Source organism: Xyrauchen texanus, chromosome 7, assembly GCF_025860055.1.
Source record: "Xyrauchen texanus isolate HMW12.3.18 chromosome 7, RBS_HiC_50CHRs, whole genome shotgun sequence".
In the NCBI taxonomy this organism is placed as follows: Eukaryota; Metazoa; Chordata; class Actinopteri; order Cypriniformes; family Catostomidae; genus Xyrauchen; species Xyrauchen texanus.
The window spans coordinates 5,716,361-5,735,251 of NC_068282.1; the positions used below are offsets into that span (position 1 = coordinate 5,716,361).

Sequence of the window (18,891 nt, forward strand, 5' to 3'; positions counted from 1 at the left end):
CTTTGGACAATTTCATGATACTAAAGGCCGAAACATATGCTTCTAGCTACGCAAGATCTATTTTGTGCATTGTTGTGTTCCAAAATGTGTCAGACCGCAATTCATAATACAGCGCATGTCTTGGGCGCCTGTGCGTACCCTTAATCAGAATGTACACACAGAAATCTGCCTAGAGGTCTGCACGGGCCTTAAAATGAAACCCAATCCGAACCCGGGACTTTGTGGTATTGCCCGAACAATACAATCAGATTTAAAGCCTGAACCAAACCCAAAATTGGTTACTATCTCATTTCTTTTCCTAGTATCTTCTCCTAGTATAGCTGTACAGTACTGAAACAGTAGACATACACAGTTTTAACAAGGCACAGCAGCCCTACCATTTATTTTCTGAAACTTCACCTGGAGCAGAACAATCAGGAATAATATGAAACAATGCAACAATCCCCTCTATGCAGCCTGAACTTGAAATCCCCTCTATGCAGTGACAATTGTGCTAAAAACTATCTAGACACAGTGCATAGAATTAAACAGAGCACACGTGTCTCAACATGCATTTATGAAAATGTGAATTTCTTTTTACTTGAGATGGTGTTTAAACAGTACCGGTCCTGCGCGAGATGCTGAAGAAAAAGCAAGATGCGGTACAAATGTCAAAGACAGTTATCCAGCAAGTGAATAAACAATGGAAAAACATAACAGAAGTGTGCAAAAGCACATTTGGTGTGAACCAATCTGAAACCTGTCGGGTTCTCGGGTCCTGTCGGGCACGGGTCGGGTTGCAGACCTCTAAATCTACCTAATAAACCTTATACCTGGGGTTCAGGGGGCATGCTTCCCCATGAGTTCTGTTTGTACAAAAAACAACACCAAAGCATTCAAATCTAAAAATGCAGCGCTCCAGTGAGAGATGCTAAAAACACAGTGAAACGTGACAAAGTTGTCAAAAGACATCCATCTAGCGAATGTTTATATGGAAAAGGATTGAAAAAACAGTGCGAATGGATGCAAAAACACATTCAGTTTGAACAGCCCCTAGTTCACATGACACAGCAGAAGTTTCTCAAAGTTACCTCTCAAAAAGATTTTTGTTTCAGTTGACTGCAGGTAAATTTACACTGCATCCAGCACAGTATTCATAAATATCCCAATACTGTTTTAATGTGCGAGAAACCGCTCCAAATGATTCAGTGAGAGAGCGCTTTGAACTAATTATACTGAATCACAAATTGATTGCTTGTTTGGGCAATTCACTGAAAAGAACTGACTCAAAAGAATTGTTCATTCGCAAATTGGGCATTACTAGTTCTATTAAACAGCCAACAGAAATACCGGACACATTTCATGATTGGTGAAATATTCTGAGAGTTAATATTTTTCAGGTCAGTTGGAGCTCTCATGGTACACACACTGCGTACGGCCGTACAGCTGCAGGCACCACTGGCGCAAGTAGGGGTTGCATTCTCAATGTTAAAACAAGGGGACCAATAGTGAGATTAGTGTGATCTGTCCAAGTTTATTGCTGAGTTCGGAATGGCATACTTCCCATACTAATCTTACTGCTTTTGCCATGTGTGTCGATGGCAGAAATAGTATGAGAAGTATGGTAGTATGCAAATCTGAATGCAGCCTATCTGTCTGCATCTTGCAAGATAGTAGGACCACCCACTACACGACATGCCAACTCCAAGTAACACCACCCTTAGATCAAAAGTTAACTTTTTAAACAAATTTGCCACTGATTATTTTCACATGCACATGAGCTTTCTGCAAGCTTGCAGAAAATTGTCCATTGTTGCCAAAGGTTTGTTACAGCTTCACCACTAGCGGTGAAGAGCTGCAAACCTGTGGCAAAAATTTGCAGCAAACCACAAGCTAATTTGCCTGTGAAAAACATTAGTGGCAAATTTACAGCACAGAGGCGTGTTTGCCAGAAATATTTTTGTAAGGGCTATTAAAATCCTATGCAATCACTGTATGATTCATGTTGTCTTAACTGTGTTAATATATCAAAGAATAACTATTAAAATATATATGTTGTGACATATCATATTATTAAACCGGAGATATACATGTTGGAATTAAATATGTATATGTTCTCTATTCTCCAGTTAGCTCACAAGCTAACCATTTAGCCAATTAGCATAGCATACAGCTAGCTTCTTCTACTCTTCATATTCATGACATTTCTCCTCACTGTCGCCACCTAGTGATATAGATGATTCTAATTGATAGAGGTTTTGAGTTGTGGTATATTTAACAATTTCACACACTTCAAGCTTTGTGCTTAGGGTTAGTTTTAGGGGTAGGTTTGCTGCTGGACTCTAAATAAACAGAACGAACACATTGTATGAATGTGACATCCAACAGTTGCAAGACTTAAGCATTCGCTGTTTATTATGTATGTATGTACTGTTTATTGTGCATAGTATGCATATTTCTGCATGTATGGAACAGTATATATACTGCATACTGCATAATAGTACAAGTAGTATGGTAGTATTCTGTTTCTGTATACTGTAGCTATACAGTATATATGTTAAATGTCACAGCTTGACCACCTGTGCTTGAAGCTGATGCTTATTGGTTTGCAAAACAGACAGAATTTCAAGGGTGGAAAACCCTTCTTATGGAACACACAGATTTTATTAAAAAATTCCATAAGGACCCTTGACAGAATGAGCGCTTGTCTCGCACAAGCATGTCAGAAATGTTTCTATATATCGAATATCCTGCCTCAGCGCATACAAAAGATCAGTATCACTATTATTACATAAAACATGGAAATAATCAAGATATATGTTCCCATTCAAACACATAAAAAGACATTTCCCTCCACAGGTCATCTAAACTGCAAGACCTAATTGGATATGATTTGTTGTAAAATCTGGTGCGCTAACCCCTAAAAACACTACAATGAACTGTATGCACTAAACTGAAGGGTGAACTTTCTGACGAGTAATTTGTTAAAGCTGGCAACATGAATATAGGAAAAGACTTTTAAAACTTTTATGAATAATGCAAAACCATGACCCAATAATCTAAGAACACTCCTAAGAACACTCCTAAATAAAATGTTATATTTGACTTAGGCAAGCTTTACTATTACTATTGCATGAATGATATCTCAAACCGTGCAACCTCTTGAGGGGAGGTGAGCTACATACAGGTCATACGGGTATGGAACAGCATGTGGGTGAGTAAATGACTCAGTTTTGAGTGAACTATCCTTTTAAACATAATAATAATAATAATACATATTATAATATAATTTGTACAGATCTCAAGTGAGGAGCTCACATCGAGAACACAAGCCATGCTTTCCTGATCCTCTGATTGACACTTAGATCAGTGATATATGATGAATTCATGACTTCCTGAGTAAAAGACTGAACTGAAGCCAAAACCTCTGTCCACACATCAGTAACATATCTCAATAACTCTTTCACTATCTGTAATTCATTACAGAAAGGTGTCAAGGAAAGGTCCCTCAAGACATTGAATTAAAAACGATCTTGGGATTTCCGGGCCTTGCGGAGAATGTCCAAGCAAATCTTGACGGGAGGAAAATTAAAACTCGAGTTACAAATCCTCCTCTATTTCAAAGTCATACTGTATGTTGCAATCTACTTCTATTGACTGAAATCGAGCTGGATTTACTAACAAAATCCAGAAGGACATTAGCAATTTCAGACAGTGCCATACTGAAATCTGATATTCAAATATACTGAATATATTTCAAACATATAATATACTGTATATAATATTGAAGTTCAGGTTTTCATTGATATAAAATTAGATGCAGACTTTAAATATATATTTCAAAATAGTACAAAAATATTTTATTTTAAAAGCGGACACACTTTCTTTTTCTTTTTTTAATATAAAGGTCACTTTAAAACTGTATTGAAAACGTTTGACCAGGCTTTTATCATTTATTTTTTTGGTACTTTTTACATGCATTTTAATGAATAGTTAACCATTTCAATATTTATAGTGGGAAAAAAATTACAGTGTCATTTCCACCACACAAAAGTTGCTAGAGATGAAATATAACAAAGAAAAATCAAGATAAATTTCACTTGTGAGCAGAATATTTTAATTGGGGTAATTTCTAATCAAGCTGTAATTTGCCAAATTATATAAAAAAAGTGTGAACATATGATTCAATTGTGTGTATGTAGGATACATAAAATCTTAGCTATAAAATTAGCATTAGCAAGACAAAGGCTTCTGCCATTTTATTTAAAAAAGTAAAAAATGTAATTTCTGGGGGTCTGGGTGGCTCAGCAAATAAAGACGCTGACTACCACATCTGGAGTCGCAAGTTCGAATCCAGGGCGTGCTGAGTGCCTCCAGTCGGGCTTCCTAAACAACCAATTGGCCTGGTTGCTAGGGTTGTTAGATTCATGTTGGGGTAACCTCCTCGTAGTCGCCATGATGTGATTCTCGCTCTCAGTGTGTGCCTGGTGATTTGTGCGTGGATGCTGCGGAGAATAGTTTGAGTCTCCACACGCACTAGGTCTCCATGGTAACGTGCTCAACAAGATGGTCTCAGATGCGGAGGCAACTGAGATTCTTCCTCTGCCACCCGGATTGAGGCGACCCACGCCACCACCAAGACCTAGAGCACATTGGGAAATGGCATACCAAATTGGGGAGAAAAGGGGAGAAAATTCCCCCAAAATCAGCATCATTTCCATCACAGAATTCCATTATACACAATACAGAATTTGAGATGTGCTGGAAATGACGCCATGGTGGGAATTTTCATGACTTTTAAAAAAAAAAAAAACTCACTGTGCGACATTTTTAGTATATAGATCAAATTAATACATTTATCAATAATCTCCATTTACACTAAGAGTGAGCAACATGACAAAACTGGAGCACTCTTGTTTTAATTAATGAAATCAAATCACAAGATTGTTTGATGATTGAACAGATTATGATATTAACAGCAATTACAGTCTTGTACCTTTTGTCTTTTTGTCCAATTTTTAGATATTTATTTGCTTCGAACCAAAGTTTGTAAAGTTGTGGTTCACCTTAGAGCTGTTTGGTTTGATTAATGGCCTATGAAAAATATGAATGGGAAAAATACATCTGTAACCAAGATGGCTGGAAGAAGTGGGCAGGCACTGTTGCACTGCATTTTCAATTTCCTAAATAGATATTTGGTTAAGCATTAAAATAAACCAATAGCCTTCACAACTTAATTGACATCGGTCATTGAGTCGGTCATTACATTTCAATGAAAGATTACAAAATCAAAAATTGTATGTTTTGGAAGAAGGTGCACTGATGATCCGTATACAATAAGAACAGAAAAGTGTATTAAGAAAGATTAAATCTTAATGTAAATCTAGTTACATACAACCTTTTTTATCACAGAAACATTCAGCTACTCTATTTGGAAATGTAAAAATAATAAAAGATTAATGCAAATTAAAGCCAATTTCCTGCCTTTGAGCACATGTGTCTTTCGTACATGAACTACAGCAAAATGCTACGGTCCATTAGTTTTAAACCAAACAATTTTCATAGCATATTTCCCTCACTGTTTAGAGAAAGATTAGAGAAACCTCCCGTCTATTATGCTCAATAATCCTCATTAGGAAATGAATACCTTAGCTACGGGAAACCTTTTCAGTAACCCACTGCATTCCAGGACCCAGCTATAAACAAATTTTGCGGCTGTCATCCTGGGAGGGTTTACTATGTGTGTGTCTAGACAAACCCCTGGAGACTAACAAGAAGAGAGAGTGGATTAAAAACTAAAGGTTATGCTGGTCCTGTATTAGACAGAGTGCTGCTGGAAGTTGTTGATTGTTTTGCTGGTTGGAGAGCTCTCGGGGTGTGTGGTATATGTCGGATTTAAAGGACCGAGATGGCAGAGGGCCCCAGAGCCAGGATTAGATGGGATTTTGTCAGTATGGAGATGTAGATGACCAGCAGGGAGACAAAAGTACCTTCCAGCCCACCCGCTCAGCTATTTGCCTTCGAATAACTGATGTGTTATTTCTTCTAGTCGTTTAATACAAGGTTAATCAATCGGGGTCCTCTAGTAAAAAGCTAATAATTTTGTTTTTCAATATACAAATAGATTTTTAACGATTGCTTTTAAAGACAGACCTACCGTGAGCTCCAAGGTTGTTAATCAATGGTGTATCCAGAGAATTGCAGTAATCAAAATGTGCCAAAAGAGATCTGCAGCAAGTCTCTCTACACTCTCAAACTACTTATATTATTGCATATATCAGAATATTTTGCAAGAAAATTCAAGTATATTCAAATAAATAGTTTTATATTTTTCCATCGTTTTTAATTCAATGACATCATTGGCAGTGCTTTATGGGATTTTTGTTCTTCCCCTCATTAAAGACGTTAGCTAAACAGTCTTGAACCTTTTGTCTTTTTGTCCAAATTTGTCCAATTTTGTGATTTAAACCAAAATTTGTAAAGCTATGAGGTGATTCACCTCATAGCTGACTGGTTTCAGAACCAAGACAGCTGGAAATACTTCCGGAACCAAGACAGCTGGAAGAAGTGAGCAGGCACTGTTGCATTGTATTTCAACTTTACAAAGTGGTAACAAGTTTTAAAACATAAAATGACTCATTTTCATTGTGTGAGGCCATGCTGACATTTACTGTTGTTAATGGTGAAGCATTTACTGAGCAAAAGCAAAAAGCAAACCATACAATTATGTAATCTGTTCTCTCAATGTGGTTCTCTGGATCTTTAACCAAACAAGCTGACTCTTTCTTACCAAAGTTATGTCTTCTAAACATTTGTGGTTGAGGTGAATGATCAAAAGATGATGTCATGAATTCAAATGCGGTGACTCCATGCAGATCTCTATGACTCAACCGAGGCAGTATAAAGACCACAAGTAAATGGACCACTAGAAGAAGGATTTCAACCTCCCAAAGCGCTTGTCACAATATTACAGGGATTTTGATTCATCCCACTGATTCAAGTCTTTTTGAATCTGTTCACCAAAGAAATTGGTTCTCAGATGTGGTCTGTAACCATTTCTTTAGATCACATCTTTGAACCAGTGTAAAGTGTGTAACGTGTAGTGCGTGAGTTTTTGAATCCTTGATTCATCTGATTAATTAAAAAACATTCATTTGCATGTGAAAAAAATGGAAGTGAACATAAATTACTTATTCACTTTAAAGATTTGATCAACAACACAGTTTTGTTCACGAACAAAACACTAGAAAAAGTAAAGTGAAAAAGATTAGACAAAACGGCGAAAGGGTGACGAACATTACATAAAAAACATGCTTTCAAATGATTTCAAATTAATAAGATAAAACACCTGATGTTAAAAGAGAGTCTTATTCCACCAAGTCAGGGTTGGCAAACAAAAACCCTACCAGTAATAATGACCAGCAAAACCACAGTTAACAGTCATGTTTTCCAAACTCACTATATGGATTGATATTCTTGTCTTGAATTCTGTATGGAGAGTTTCAATCAAAATGAGATGTAACATCTGGTTTTGGTTTGCGCTTGTAACACTGATCCAACTGAATCCAGATCAGTGTTCCCAAGTTGTACTTGTCTTGTGTGATTTTAATCTAGGGCAGGAAGCTCGGGTCAATTGTGTCTTTGGGGAATCAACAACAACAGAAGAAATCCCCACCTTTTGGTTTCATGTTTATGTTAATAAATTATTCTAAACCAACCATCATATGCATTAATTGTTAATATCAAAAGCAGAAGGGATTCAGTGCCGGTGCACTGAATGGACTTAAGAGGTTTTAATATTAAAATACAGTGTTTGGGATCTAACTGAAAGTAGCATCACTACTTTAGACATGTAAAAATTAGAATAATGTTATTATTTTTACTATTTATTTTTGGATTTTCTCCCCTTTTCTCCCCAATTTGGAATGCCAAATTCATTTACATTTATGCATTTGGCAGACGCTTTTATCCAAAGCGACTTACAGTGCACTTATGACAGGGACAATCCCCCCCGGAGCAACCTGGAGTTAAGTGTCTTGCTCAAGGACACAATGGTGGTGGCCGTGGGGATAAAACCAGCGACCTTCTGATTAACAGTTATGTGCTTTAGCCCACTACGCCACCACCACTCCACCAATTCCTTTTGCGATCTAAGTCCTCGTGGTGGCGTAGTGGCTTGCCTCAATCCGGGTGGCGGAGGATGAATCTCAGTTGTGTCCAGGTCTGAGACCATCAATCCGTGCATCTTATCACGTGGGTTGTTCGGTGCGTTACCGCTTCACATTATTCTCCGCGGCATCCAATCACAACTCACCACCCGCCCCACCGAGAGCGAACCACATTATAGCGACCAAGAGGAGGTTTCCACATGTGGCCAATTTTGTTGCTTAGGAGACCTGCCTAGAGTCGCTCAGCTAGCCCTGGATTCGAACTCCTAACTCCAGGAGTGGTAGTTAGCATAATGTTATTATTTACTCACCGTCATTGTTCGAAACTCGAAATGACTTTCTTTCAGTAACAACATACTTTTTCCAACAAATAGCAATGTAGCACAACAAAACGGCACTTTGTATTGTGTAACACGTTTTAAAGCTTAGTGAACTGAGGAATTAATCGAAAAACACTCACCTAAATGCTCAACAATCAGTTTGTTTGAATGGTTCATGTAAATTAATGATAAAACACATTATTCACCAATTAACAGCCTCCTCACAGAAGTTCCTGTGAACCTGATCTCATGAAAATTTCAAGACCATTTCTAAATTTTTGCAAACCAAATTTACATGCTGTAGTACACGTTCTGCTGCTGCAGTTTCCCAGTCAAATGTCCAGCAGGTGGCACCAAAAGTGAAATTATGTCGCAATCAGACAAGATATTTAAAGTGAATTTTAGAAGATAATCGTAATTTCCTAACCTAAAACATAAGCCTAAACCTAACCGATAGTGTCTTAAAAGCAAATGAGAGGTGAACAAAATGGACAATCTTTACCCTAAACCAACACCTAAACCTAACAGATAGTGTTAAAAGCAAATGTGGCATGAAAAGCATAGTTTCTGAAGCAATCACGCCATTTCATGTCACTTTTATGACACATTCGTCTCACGTGTCAGCTTGCGTCCTTGATTGGTCTCAAACCACAGTCTTCTGTATCCAAACTCAAACACTCTACCAGGTGAGCTACCGCAAAAACTGATCTCATTAGAATAAGTGTGTAAATGTAGGTGGGTCTGTAATACAAGCGTTAAAATGTATAATTTTTCAAAAGATGCGTTAGAGTAAAAGTTTTTGATATCATAACATAGCAGTGTGTGAGTGAAAGACCAAAAAATAAATAGAGTTTATAAAGTCATAATCAGCTGTTATACTCCTGATTTGTGCGATAGTGAAAATAATTTCCAGTTGTTATAGCAAATGAAACTGTCAAATGTAGAACAAGGCATTTAAAAGTCAGTTTGCAAAAATGCAATTGTCGTAATGTTCATTCTAAGTTACTATGTTGCGGTAAGGGTGTATATTTCTAGTTTTAGTTGTATTTTGTGTAAATTAATATTTTCAAATTAAGTGCTGTTACATTAATGAGACGGTTAATTTGTTCAAAACCAGGAAATGAGGCTCTGATTAATGGATTACATGTAAAAAGTTGTTTCTCCTGACGTATATTTACTGTAGTTAGACACTTTTTGTTTATAAGTTGTAGTGTAGCTAACTACTTTATTCAAAAGAGAATATTGACTGTATTTTAACTACTTTCGAATATAAGTAGCTTGTAGCTTGTAGCTTAGAAAGTTACAGTTTCAAAGTAGCTTCCCCAAACACTGTTAAAATGGCACATTGACAAATCAGGCAGTGTCTCCATCAAACATATCTTTATTCTGCATCTAAATTCTGACTGACCACATAGCTCTCCCTCAGGGTTCAACCTGTTTATTTCCACTGGGATAAAATTATCCTTCATTAGTCCCTCTCTCAGGGTCGATGTGATTCTGGTAATGGCATATTTATTTTGTAGTCTGTTGGGACTAAGAGGGTTGCTATACAGCACCTTTGGTTGGCACTGGATCTTGTCCCTGAGGAATCAAAGCCCACTGACTAAGCAGCAACATGTTTGATCAAATTTTTGGCTCTTACTCAGTGTAATGAAGGACGCTGGGGGCTTTTATCAGGCATTGTTAATGTCAACAAAGATTTAGTTTAGGTTGTCGGAGCAGAACTGTTCACAGATCATTTGCTGTATTTGAGGATGACAGGTTAACAGCCAAAACTTTGGCCAAAATGGTTGATTACTGATTTTTGTTTGTGTGTGTGTGTGTGTGTGTGTGTGTGTGTGTGTGTGTGTGTGTGTGTGTGTGTGTGTGTGTGTGTGTGTGTGTGTGTGTGTGTGTGTGTGTGTGTGTGTGTAAATACAGAAGGAGATTTTTATCAGAATGGCCGAAGTAAACTGCAACCATACTTATGAATCTAGGACAAAATAGCTCCACAAACGTATTCCATATACAGTTGAAGTCAGACGTTAACATACACAAACATTAAAACTAATTTTTTAATCACTCCACAGATTTCATCTACTTTGTGCATGACACAAGTAAGATTTACAACAATTGTTTACAGATAGATTGTTTCACTTTTAATTGACTATATCACAATTTCAGTGGGTCAGAAGTTTACATACACTAAGTTAAATGTGCCTTTATGCAGCTTGGATAATTCCAGAAAATTATGTCAAGCCTTTAGACAATTAGATTCTGATAGGAGGTGTACTGAATTGGAGGTGTACCTTTGGATGTATTTTTAGGCATACCTTCAAACTCAATGCCTCTTTGCTTGACATCATGGGAAAATCAAAAGAAATCAGCCAAGACCTCAGAAAACAATTGTGGACCTCAACCAGACTGGTTCATACTTGGGAGCAATTTCCAAATGCCTGAAGGTACCATGAAGGTACCTTCATCTGTACAAAGAATAGTATGCAAGTACAACCCCAATTCCGAAGAAGTTGTGACAGTGTGAAAAACGCTAATAAAAACAAAAAGGAGTGATCTGGAAATTATATTCACCCTTTGCTATAAAAGCACTACAACTACACATAATATGATGTTTTTTTGAAAATGTAAAGTAAGTTTAAATCAAATGATTGCAACACGCACCAAAAAAGATGAGACAATGGCAATTTAAGACTAATAACAATTTGATGAGTTGAAATAACAAGGCAATGTGAAAAATGAGATGTTAAACAGGTGAGGCAATTGTGTCATAGTACTGTATACTGTACAAGGATTCTCCAAAAACAGTCTAGTCCTTCAAGAGCAAGGATCGTTCAAGACTTGTCAATTTGCCAACAGATGCTTCAGCAAATAATCCAGCACTTTGAGAACAATGTTCCTCAAAGATTAATTGGAAGAATTTTGGGCATTTCACCCTCTACAGTGCACAATATAGTTAAAAGATTCAAGAGTCTTAAAACTCATCATTCATCTGTAATGGATATCATGAATCATGGGCTTGGGATTTTTAGTAAACCTTTGTTAGTCAACACCATTCAGTGCTGCATCCACAGATGCAAGTTAAGACTTTACTATGTAAAGGAGAAGCCATACATCAACACTGTCCAGAAGCACTGCCGACTTCTCTGGGCTTGGTCTCATCTTAGATGGAAAGTAGAACAGTGGAACTGTTTTTGGTCTGAAGAGTCCACATTTCAAAAAGTTTTTTGAAAAACAACATTGTGTTCTCTGGGCCAAAAAGGAAAAGGACCATCCAAGCTGTTATTAGCGTCAGGTCCAAAATCCAGTGTCTGTATGGGCCAGTGGTGTGTCAGTGCCCATGGCATGGGTAACTCGCACATCTGTTAGAACATCATGAATGCAGACAGATATGTAAAAAAATTTGAGCAACATATACTGCCATCTAGCACAGTCTTTTATAGGGACGTCCTTGCATTTTCTATCAGGACAACATACTGCCCAGATATCAAGTGCACGACTGTGTAAGCAGAGAGTGCAGGTGCTAGATTGGCCTGCCAAAAGTCTTGACCTGTCTCCAATTGAGAATGTGTGGCGCATTATAAAGCATATTAGATGGCAACGAAGACCCCAGACAATTGTGCCGCTAAAGACCTACATAATGGATGAATGGGGAAAATTCCACTTTCTAAACTTATTAAGCCCAAATGCTTAATAAGTATTATTAGAAGAAATGGTGATGTTTCACAGTTGTAAACACTCGACTGTCCTAACTTTTTTGGACTGTGTTGCAATCATCTGATTTGAAATTACTGTACTTTTTTTTTAAATAATGAAATTCACATGGTAAAACATCATATAATGTGTAGTTTTAGAGCTTTCAATACAGCAAAGGTTGATTATAATTTACAAACCACACTTTTTTCTTTTTATTAGCATTTTTCATACTGTCCCAATTTTTTTGGAATTGGGGTTGTAAAAACACCATGGGACCATACAGCCATCATACCGCTCAGGAAGGAAACACATTTTGTTTCCTAGAGATGATCATAGTTTGGTGCAAATCAATCCTAGAACAACAGCAAAGGACCTTGTGAAGATGCTGGAGGAAACAGGTAGACAAGTATCTATATCCACACTAAAATGAGTCCTATATCGACATAACCTGAAAGGCTGCTCAGCAAGGAAGAAGACACTGCTCCAAAATCGCCATAAAAAAGCCAGACTACAGATTGCAAGTGCACATGGGGACAAAGATCTTACTTTTTGGAGAAATGTCCTCAGGGCTGATGAAACAAAAATTTAACAGTTTGGCCATGATGAGCATCGTTATGTTTGGAGGCTTGCAAGCTGAAGAAAACCATCCCAACCATGAAGCATGGGGGTGGCAGCATCATGTTGTGGGGGTGCTTTGCTGCAGGAGGGACTGGTGCACTTCAAAAAATAGATGACATCACGAGGAAGGAAAACTATATGGATATATTGATGCAACATCTCAAGACATCAGCCAGGAAGTTAAAGCTTGATCGCAAATGGGTCTTCCAAATGGACAATGACCCCAAGCATACCCCCAAAGTTGTGGCAAAATGGCTTAAGGACAACAAAGTCAAGGTATTGGAGTGGCCATTCCAAAGTCCTGACCTCAATCTGACAGACAATTTGTGGGCTGAACTTAAAAAGCATGTGCAAGCAAGGAGGCCTACAAACCTGACTCAGTTACACCAGTTCTGTCTGGAGGAATGGGCCAAAATTCCAGCAACTTATTGTGAGAAGCTTGTAGAAGTCTACCCAAAATGTTTGATCCAAGTTAAAGAATTTAAAGGCAATGCTAACAAATACTAACAAAGTGGATGTAAACTTCTAACCCACTGGGAATGTGATGAAAGAACAATTATTTTGACAGTCTAAAAATAAAGACAGGAATGCTTTCTACTATTAAATGTCAGGAATTGTGAAAAACTTTTAAATGTTTAAATGTATTTTGCTAAGGTGAATGTAAACTTCTGACGTCATCTGTAACTTGTGTACTAGAGGTCGACTGAGTGCATTTTGTTGATACCGATAACTAAGGTGGTGGAAAAGGAAGATAACAGTTTAATCGGCCGATCGTCATTAAAATCAATTTAAAGAACGTTAAAAAAATTAAAAAAGAAATGAAATCCCAGATGCAGTTTATTGTACAACCTAATCCCAATTATAACCAGAAACATTTAAGATTTAGTGCATAAGTCTGGACATGTGGTTCTGGTGTTACAATGTAAACTGTTTCTACAGCAAGATATAGTAATAATGCTGAAAATGACACAAATGTACTGTACATGTGCATTATGCATGCAAAGAAGGTCTTGTTTATCATGATTTGCTAATCAATCTATCACTTGGTTGCCAACATTTTCGCAAAGTGCAATTTAATTTGAATCACCATGTCTCTCTGTTTCTCATTTGTTTTGTCAACAGTTAGAAAAATATATTCAACAGAATGTAAAGACAGGCATTGTGCATATCCAAGCAGATGCAGTCCATAACCAGACAGCCACTATGCTGGAGATCGGCACCAACCTGCTCACACAGACTGCAGAGCAAACCAGGAAACTCAATGTAGTTGAAGCCAAGGTAATTCTATTTGACATCAGCAGTCACAAAATGTGGAAAAGCTGATTTATGAGGATCATAGAATCATAGCATCATGGCAATACTTAAGTCATATTAAATGATTTACTGTATGTTGACTATAACTGAGATTTGTATATATTAAATTAATTAGGGCTGTCAAGTTAATGTGTTGATTTAGTATGATTCATTGAATGAAAATTGAATGCAATTATCATGCTCCCAACCCAAATACAAATTTGATGTACCTCCTTGATGCAGTAGGGGCAATCAGCGCTCCAGATGTACAGGCAACATGCCTCCTCAAAACAACAAGCAAGGAACTTATCCGTCCACGCCTAGTGCCTGTCTTTGTTCCTGGCAGGCAGCAGATACCTTAGCCCCGCCCCATCCCTAATCTTAACCGTATGGAGCCTGCAAGGCTGAGTACTGTGCCAGGAACAACCTGAGGCACCTTTCTCACATCAAGTCCTTCTACTGACATGCTTTTGCACACAAAAAGACAGTTGGACTGAGCTGGAATCTCGAGACGCATTTGTAAAAGTTTCAGACTATAATTAACTTTGCACATCATCCTAAAAACAATGGGCTTGAAACTAGAGGATCTGCAAACTAGTGAGATGTGACACAATATATGTATATGATGTAATGTATTTGAATTGTCTGAATTATAATATTTATTCAATATTATTTTTATAATTAATTCAATTATTATATTCTAATTGACTTTTATTTGGGGGACTTCACTGTAAATACTGATATGTGATTAATGAAATTGAATAATCGGCACATCGTATGATTCATTGAATTTGATTACAAATTTTAATAGAGAGCCCTTATATTTCCAGACAGTATAAGACAGTATTCCTGATCTAAATTAATCTCATCTTCTTTTAGGAATAGTTCACCCAAAAATGAAAGTTCTCTCATCGTTTACTCACCCTCATGCCGTCCCAGATGTGTATGACTTTGCTGAACACAAATTACATTTTTAGAATATCTCAGCTCTGTAGGCCCATACAATGCAAGTCAACTGGGCCCAAAACTTTGATGCATAAAAAGCATATAAAGGCAGCATAAAAGTAATCCATATGACTCCAGTGGTTAAATATATATCTTTAGAAGTGACATGAAAGGTGTGGGTGAGAAACAGATCGATATTTAAATCCTTTTTAACTATAACATTTCCTCCAAGCCCAGTAGGTCACTTCTGAAGGAGTTTTAACCTGGATTTAACCACTGGAGTAGATTAAGTTTATTCTGCCTTTATGTGCTTTTTTGAACTTTTTGAACTTTCAAAGATTTGGACCCTTTTGACTTGCATTGTAAGGACCTACAGAGCTGAGATATTCTTCTAAAAACCTTAATTTGTGTTCAGCAGAAGAAAGAAAGTCATACGCATCTGGGATGGCATGAGGGTGAGTAAATGATGAGAGAATTTTCATTTTTGAGTGATGTAACCCTTTAATTCTTTGCTGTTTGAAGGTTATTAACCAGACATCAAGAATTGCAATCCAGTTATTGGAGAATTCATTATCAACAAACAAACTGGAGAAGGAGCTCTTGACACAGATTACGGAAATTTCAAAACTTCGAGAGAAGAACAGGTAAGGTTTTATCTTTTATCATTTTAAGATGTTATCTTTGAACTGTCTTTAATTAAGCCTACAAATGTATTTAATATTGCTAAATCAACCTTGCCAATTGTAAAGAAATATCACAAAAGAGATCTTTTTTTTGTCTTGATTGTTTCTACTAGACAGCAATGAGATTATATGGAGATCAAACGGAGACATCTCAGATATTTCTCCTAAGAAAATCTCACATACTTTATCTCCTACATAGAGTTTCAGAAGAGATCTCAACAATGTCTAAGACACTCATTTCTGAAAATGTGCCTGCACATCTCTTACTGTATGGAAACAATTGTCTCATTTGTGTCTAGTTTAAATTCTCTTAAATTACAGAGAACTCCATTATGAAATTGTACTCTACTATGATCTTTTCCCTGGGGACAACCAAGATTGGGTTTCACCAATAAAACATATTTTTAAAACAAACAAACAAACAAACAAACTCAAAGTTCACTTTTAACAATGTTGAGCAACTTGTGGCTGTCTGAGATCTTGTTGTGCTCAAAAATGGTATTTTCCCATACTCGTCCCGCTCTGAAGGAGTTGGAGAGCACGACGGGGGTGAAGCCTTTGTAAAGGGAAATAATCAGCCACTTAATTGATTGTTTATAATGTTTAATAACTCCGGAATAAGCACAGCACACAAAGCAGACCCCAGGCAAGTTTCCTTTGCACACTTACAAAGACGGACAAAGGGTTTTCCCAGAAAGCTTTGTACTTGGCTCTCGCTAGATTAAGCGGATAAGACTTGTTGTCATTCAACTTCGACGACCAGTTGAACTGTGTTGTAAGCAGTGTTTTGGTAGCTGTATGGGGGCATCAGATACAATTATAACGGACCACTACATTACAGACGAGCCAAAGCTATTCAGTATTTCATGTTTGCTTGTATTGAGTGAGAACAGAGAGTTGTCGACCTTTCCAAGCCAACGTACAACTGTGCGAGCGAAAAGTGTTCATAATTGCTTGCAGAACTGATGCAAGTTTAGCCAGGGTCAGCTTTATAACATAATAGACAACAAACAAACGTCCAGTAGATATACAGTACACCACTTAAACCATTGTGTACACATTATAATCTCTGGCGAAGAATTTCAATGGGGTTTGCCAATCGATTGCGTGAAAACGATCTGTGTAATCAATCATGAACGATCAGTTTTGTATAGTTGATAAACATAACCATTCATCAGCTGGCTACAAAAGCATCTTTAATGCGTGTCTACTGTAATTTAACAAAGCAAGCATTGGGTTACATGACTAGATGGATTTTTGATTTGGTTCCAGTTATTTTCAGATTCGACCCTGGGGTGGTGTTATTTTTGCAGGAACTGAGTTCCTCAGACCGTCATTTTTGTAGCATGGATCATTGTTGTGCTTTTATAAATTCTTTAGACAGCAAATGTGACTGATTTAGTCCCAAACTCTGATTGTGGACTTTATTAGCTCCAGGTGAACATGTGTTGTGCATATTGCAGAAGCTTTGCAAAGGCAAACCATTGCTTGACTTATTTTAAAATGTGACTTTTTTTAATCTGGCTCTCAATCTAAATGAGATTGGCACCCCTGCTGTATAAAAAGTAAAATATAGAGAAACACAAATGTGATACTACATATTTGCAGAATGGCTCATTTGTCCTTACTGTATGGGATGGGAAAGAGGATGTGCATATATTGAATATACTAATATATTATATATATATATATATATATATATATATATATATATATATATATATATATGTAGAGAGAGAAAGAGAAAGAGAGAGAGAGAATATACGGAGCAAGCATAGGTTAGGTTCGACGGAACATGTACATTCTGAGATGCTATTCTGCTCACTACAATTGTACAGAGCGTTTTTTTTATTACTGTTGCCTTCTCTCATCAACAAGGTGTTTCCGTCCACAGAACTGCCACTCACTCGATGTTTTTGTTTTTGTCACCATTCTGAGTAAATTCTAGAGAATGTTGTGCGTGAAAATCTCTGGAGATCAGCAGTTACAGAAATACTAAAACCATCAATAATCATGCCATGGTCGAAATCACTGAGATTAAAAAAAAATCCCCATTCTGATGGTTGATGTGAACATTAACAGAAGATCCTGACCCGTATCTGAATGATTTTATGCATTGCACTGCTACCACACAATTGGCTTAGAATAGATATTTGCATGAATAAGTAAGGTAAGGGGTTAGGGTAAGTGATAAAATTATGATTATATTTACTTTTAGTGTAAAATTGATCAAAAGCTATTTGTCAACTTAAGATGTGAAGCCATGCTTATTTTGTTAATTTAAATCATTTTTGGCCAAACCTTAAAAAAAAAAACAAACAAAAAAAAAAACTTGAATTGAATACCCTTTACTATTTTTATGTAAATATTTGCACAGTATCAACTGTGTTTTTTCATGTTAATTGAAATTTATTATACTAATATTGTAAAAAAAAAATGTCTGGCTCCCTCGAATTTTCCCCTGCATAACCTTGCCCTTAAAAGAAAATAGTTGAAGAGCCATGTATTTGTATTATTATTCTTGTTATTTTTATCAGTGTTTTTCCCTGATTTGGGTGAATTTGGGTGAATATCTTTCACATATTTCATTCTTTAAACTCTAATGACTGATGATTGTTTCATTTGATGTTTACAAATGAATCATAGTTGAAAGTTGTCCATCACAAGGAGGCCTAATGACAGCATTCATTTCTGCTTCATCTACATATTTCTATATGTAGATTCATCAACATCTATAGATTGTGACTAGGAATTCACAGATGTATTGGCTGCTGATATTTATTGGCCAATTATTCACCATATTAAAACCGGCATATCGGTTATAAGCATGAAAACACCGATGTGAAAAACCGATGGTTGATTTACAATGAATTAGTAACACACTTTGTAAAAACTCTGTAAATTCGAATGCACAATCCAGAAATGATAATAGCCACAAATGTATGTAGAAGGGTTGGCACACTTAAGAACATTTCATATTTAATTTTTATTCTTTCTCGTTCTTATGACAGTTGTGAAAACAGTACTTATCTATAGAGAAACCATCCAAAAAGCTTTGAAACCAGCAGACTTTCACTTCTGAGACATCGGTGTGATATATATTAATCCTGCATGATTGATTGAAGAAAGATTGAAATCACAATATGGCCTTGCTTGATTACTAAACCTTAAAAGGCTTTTCTGCATTCAGAACTT

General features: G+C 36.8%; 1 protein-coding gene across 1 annotated transcript in view; it reads left to right on the top strand.

Annotated features, from left to right (window-relative positions):
- The window catches only part of LOC127646539 (angiopoietin-4-like), a 54,286-nt gene that overhangs the window by 23,414 nt on the left and 11,981 nt on the right, over positions 1–18,891 (top strand). Inside the window, exons 2-3 of the mRNA XM_052130292.1 lie at positions 13,898–14,053; positions 15,536–15,657. Of these exons, the coding sequence (XP_051986252.1) occupies positions 13,898–14,053; positions 15,536–15,657 (278 nt within the window). The remainder of the gene's footprint in view (positions 1–13,897; positions 14,054–15,535; positions 15,658–18,891) is intronic.